Source organism: Priapulus caudatus, unplaced genomic scaffold (genome assembly GCF_000485595.1).
Source record: "Priapulus caudatus unplaced genomic scaffold, Priapulus_caudatus-5.0.1 Scaffold608, whole genome shotgun sequence".
Lineage (NCBI taxonomy): Eukaryota > Metazoa > Priapulida > Priapulimorpha > Priapulimorphida > Priapulidae > Priapulus > Priapulus caudatus.
Genome location: NW_014577669.1, coordinates 91,379 through 94,893, shown reverse-complemented (window position 1 = coordinate 94,893; position 3,515 = coordinate 91,379). Strand labels below are relative to the sequence as shown.

The 3,515-nt window shown below is 47.8% G+C and overlaps 1 protein-coding gene across 1 annotated transcript in view; it reads left to right on the top strand.

Annotated features, from left to right (window-relative positions):
* Nucleotides 1–576, top strand: part of LOC106812104 — a 37,698-nt gene extending 37,122 nt beyond the window's left edge. The window contains exon 8 of the mRNA XM_014815880.1: nt 332–576. Coding sequence (XP_014671366.1) covers nt 332–576 — 245 coding nt within the window. The remainder of the gene's footprint in view (nt 1–331) is intronic.
* The last annotated feature ends 2,939 nt before the right edge of the window (nt 577–3,515 follow it).

The following is a 3,515-nucleotide window of genomic DNA, read 5'->3' as shown; positions in this document are numbered from 1 at the left end:
AAAACCACTTTTTACTCTAATAACTTGATAGTTGTTCAAATTGAGGGGAAAATGGGGGGAAAATGTACGCGTAAAATTTGCTGCGCACACATCTGCGTCGTCGTGATCAAATTTTTGATTAAAAAAACACTCTTTTTAACACCGTTTCTTTCTCGCGCCGCTGTCGTCGTTCCGCGATTCACAGCAGCCATTTTTGTTCTCTCACGACGCCAGCACTGCAGCCATGTTTGTTCTCGCGTGATGTCAGCGTGGTGGCCATGTTTTGTTCTCGTGCGACGTCACCGCTGCCGCCATGTTTGTTCTCGCTATGACCGCCCCACCGTCTGTGTAGTTGCAGTGCCGCCGTCGCCGCACGCGATCCAGGAGCCGCTCGACGCCCGCCGGCCGATCGCCCGCGGCGCGCACCACAGCCGCCCGCTGCCGCCCAACGACACGGCGGCGCCCTCTAGTCCGCCGCGCGCGCCCGCCGCGCACGCCATGGCCGGGATGAGCAGCCTGCGGCGTGGCGCGCGGGCCCCGGACCGCGACGCGGGGCTGCACAAGGGCCCGTATCGGACGTACGTGCCGCAGAGGTAGGGACGCGCGCACGCTCGCGATCTCCCCGGATCGTCGACGCCATCTTTGAATGCCGTCGTCGCCGTGACGACCGCCCAGCGGAGTGCGTGCCGGAGTAGGTTTCCGGAACTCGGTCCCGCGATTGTTTTGATCGTCCGGCCGCGCCTGTGCGCTGCAGACAGAGAGACGCACGGAGAGACCGGTCTAGACCGACGGACCAGTTTCTGCGGACGCGGCTTCGACTCTGCAATCCGTCGATCAACAAAATGCACAATACAACATTGCATGTACAAGCCGGAACGTATGATACGTACGAGAGATCGGCGGTAACGATGCAGAGTGCTGTGGGTTGTGCCACGCGCTTCCTCGAGGTTCCCCTCCCGCCGTGTGGACGTATTTGGAAATCGACCCCCTCCCCCCAGGAGAGAGGAGGTTGCGGTGGGAGGTTGTCGCCTCGCAGCGGCGCCAGAGCGCGCCACCGTCGTAGGTGCGGTGCGAGTTGTTGCAGCAAAGCAGTTTGCCAGTGAAGAAGTATATGTGAATGTGAATGATGTGTGTGAATGTGCGTGGGGATGCAGAGAGAGAGAGAATTGGGAAGAGAGAGAGAGGTGGGAAGATGCAGACGTGTGGGTGTGCGTGCGTGCGTGCGTGCGTGCGTGCGTGCGTGCGTGCGTCTGGAGAGGGACCTACCTGCTTGTGTGTATGTGTTAGGGGAAGCTGGTTGCATGCACGGGTGTGTGTGCGTGCGTGCGTGCGTGTGTGCGTGCGTGCGTGCGTGCATGCATGCATGGGCGTCTGGCTGGTGGGGCAGTGCTAGTACATTGTACGCCGGGGTTTGCGAGTGCGTTTGTTTAACTGTCGTGTAAAGTCTACTTACTATTCAGATGGAACTATCTATACGTGTTGTCATTACATCAGAAACTCTCAACTACTTACTAGTTACTAGTTTTCGAATTCTCCTTTTTTTTCTAAACGTTTGAAATGGTTGCTTGATACGTGTGATGTCGCCACCGATCCGTGTGTTGACAGACTAGACAAATGTGTATGTGTATAAATCAGGGTAAAAGAAGTTTATCATTTGTATATTATGTTAGCGTGAGTCTTCACACACACACCGGCTGGGAGAGTGTTGGGAACTTTTCTCGTTAATTTGTAAATGAAATGAAGATCGCGGATCGCAGTGCAGTAAAACCACGATGCGGAATACGTTGTTCATATCCTACGGCACTGTTTTATCGTTGCGTATTTATGGGCAGTCTCTCTGATCTTTGTATTAGTCAAGTGTCTTAGATGTAGTGCTGTATTTTATTTTTTGTCTGGTGCGATGAGAGATGAATTGGAATGTGCTGTAATCCGTGTTCGTCTGAATGTGTGCGTGCGTGCGTGCGCGTGACAATGATCAAATCCCGTGGCCACCTTGATCAGAGGTGGACATTTGTGTAGGTAATTAAATGCCTTGCTCATCTGTAAATATACTAGAGGTATTTTGATTGTGGCCTTTTTGTGAGGATTTTTGTCGAGTATTTTGGGTAAAATACCGACATTTTACAACCACAGAACCAGTTTGTGTGGCGTGCGGCAAACTTGCCCCTTTATATATATACATAAATACATACATGTACATTAAATGCTTGCTTCCTTAGGTTGATGAAATAAAATTGGTTAGACTGGGTGGTGTTAATATACATTTTTAGTTCATAAAAAAAATTGGTGGCTTTTATCTCTTGAACGCTTGTTGGTTAACATGTTGTTTGCCACACTGCACGACTTAGTCCCCGCGCTTAATACTGGGAGCAGCGGCGGCGGCGGCAACGCATCTGAATTAACATAGAATTAAGCGTCAATTAGGTGTAAAGCCTGTTTTTCCGACGTTAACGATTGAGTCGCCGGACTGTGCGCCACTCCACTCACAGGCACTTGGAGCATTTCAATAAAATCAGAATTAGATAATAGGGAATATTAATCCCTATTATCTACTTCTGATCAAATATAATGCTAAATAAATACGAAATGTATTTACTACCAAAGTCTTAATGTTTCTCTACTCTCTTTCGCCTATTGTTGCCGACAATTTTCTGTAAATGTCATGCAAATGCTCCTCCGCGACACACATGTACACCGCACGCACGCTGCCGCACACCGACACATATTATATATATATATATATATATATATAGTCGGACTGACTGACACACATATATATATAGTCTATATATATATATATGTGTCAGTGTGCGGCAGCGTGCGTGGTGTACATGTGTGTTGCAGAGGAGCATTTGCACGACATTTACAGAAAATTGTCGGCAACAATAGGCGAAAGGAAGTAGAGAAACATTAAGACTTTGGTAGTAAATAGATTTGATTTTATTGAAACGCTCCGAGTGCCTGTGACTCTACTCTTGTCACGGATTGGTATTTACTGAGATAGTAGTGTGATATAGTGTGATCGATGTTTTGTATTTTAAAGCTCGTTGCCGTATCATTGTACTGTACACATATTTAAAAATGTTTTTAATAAAAAGTCGAGCGCCCAACACAAGGGGCTTCAAAGACATTGCTGGTTCCTCGTGTTTGTAACTTCAGTAGTTTGTAACTACAGTAGCGGTAGCATGCGTAGTTTTACACATCACGTACGAACAAAGGAACGAACGAATTATATATTGCACGGTAACGAAGCGTTTTATTTTACAACACGACGATCGTATGAGTAAACAGGTTTCATGATTTTTCGCAGATAAGTAATTACAAAGCTGGATAACCAACTGCCAGTTGTTACCAATTAACAACATTGGCAACCTACTCTTTCCGATAGAGATCAATTAGGCGCGCTTCAATACAAACAAGTTGAACTGCGGAAACGAGATGTGACTGATATAAAATGGAACCACAACACGCACACAATGGGAGCATACACCATATTGCGTTGCACTTCGAAAAATAATGCACCCGATCTTTTCCAG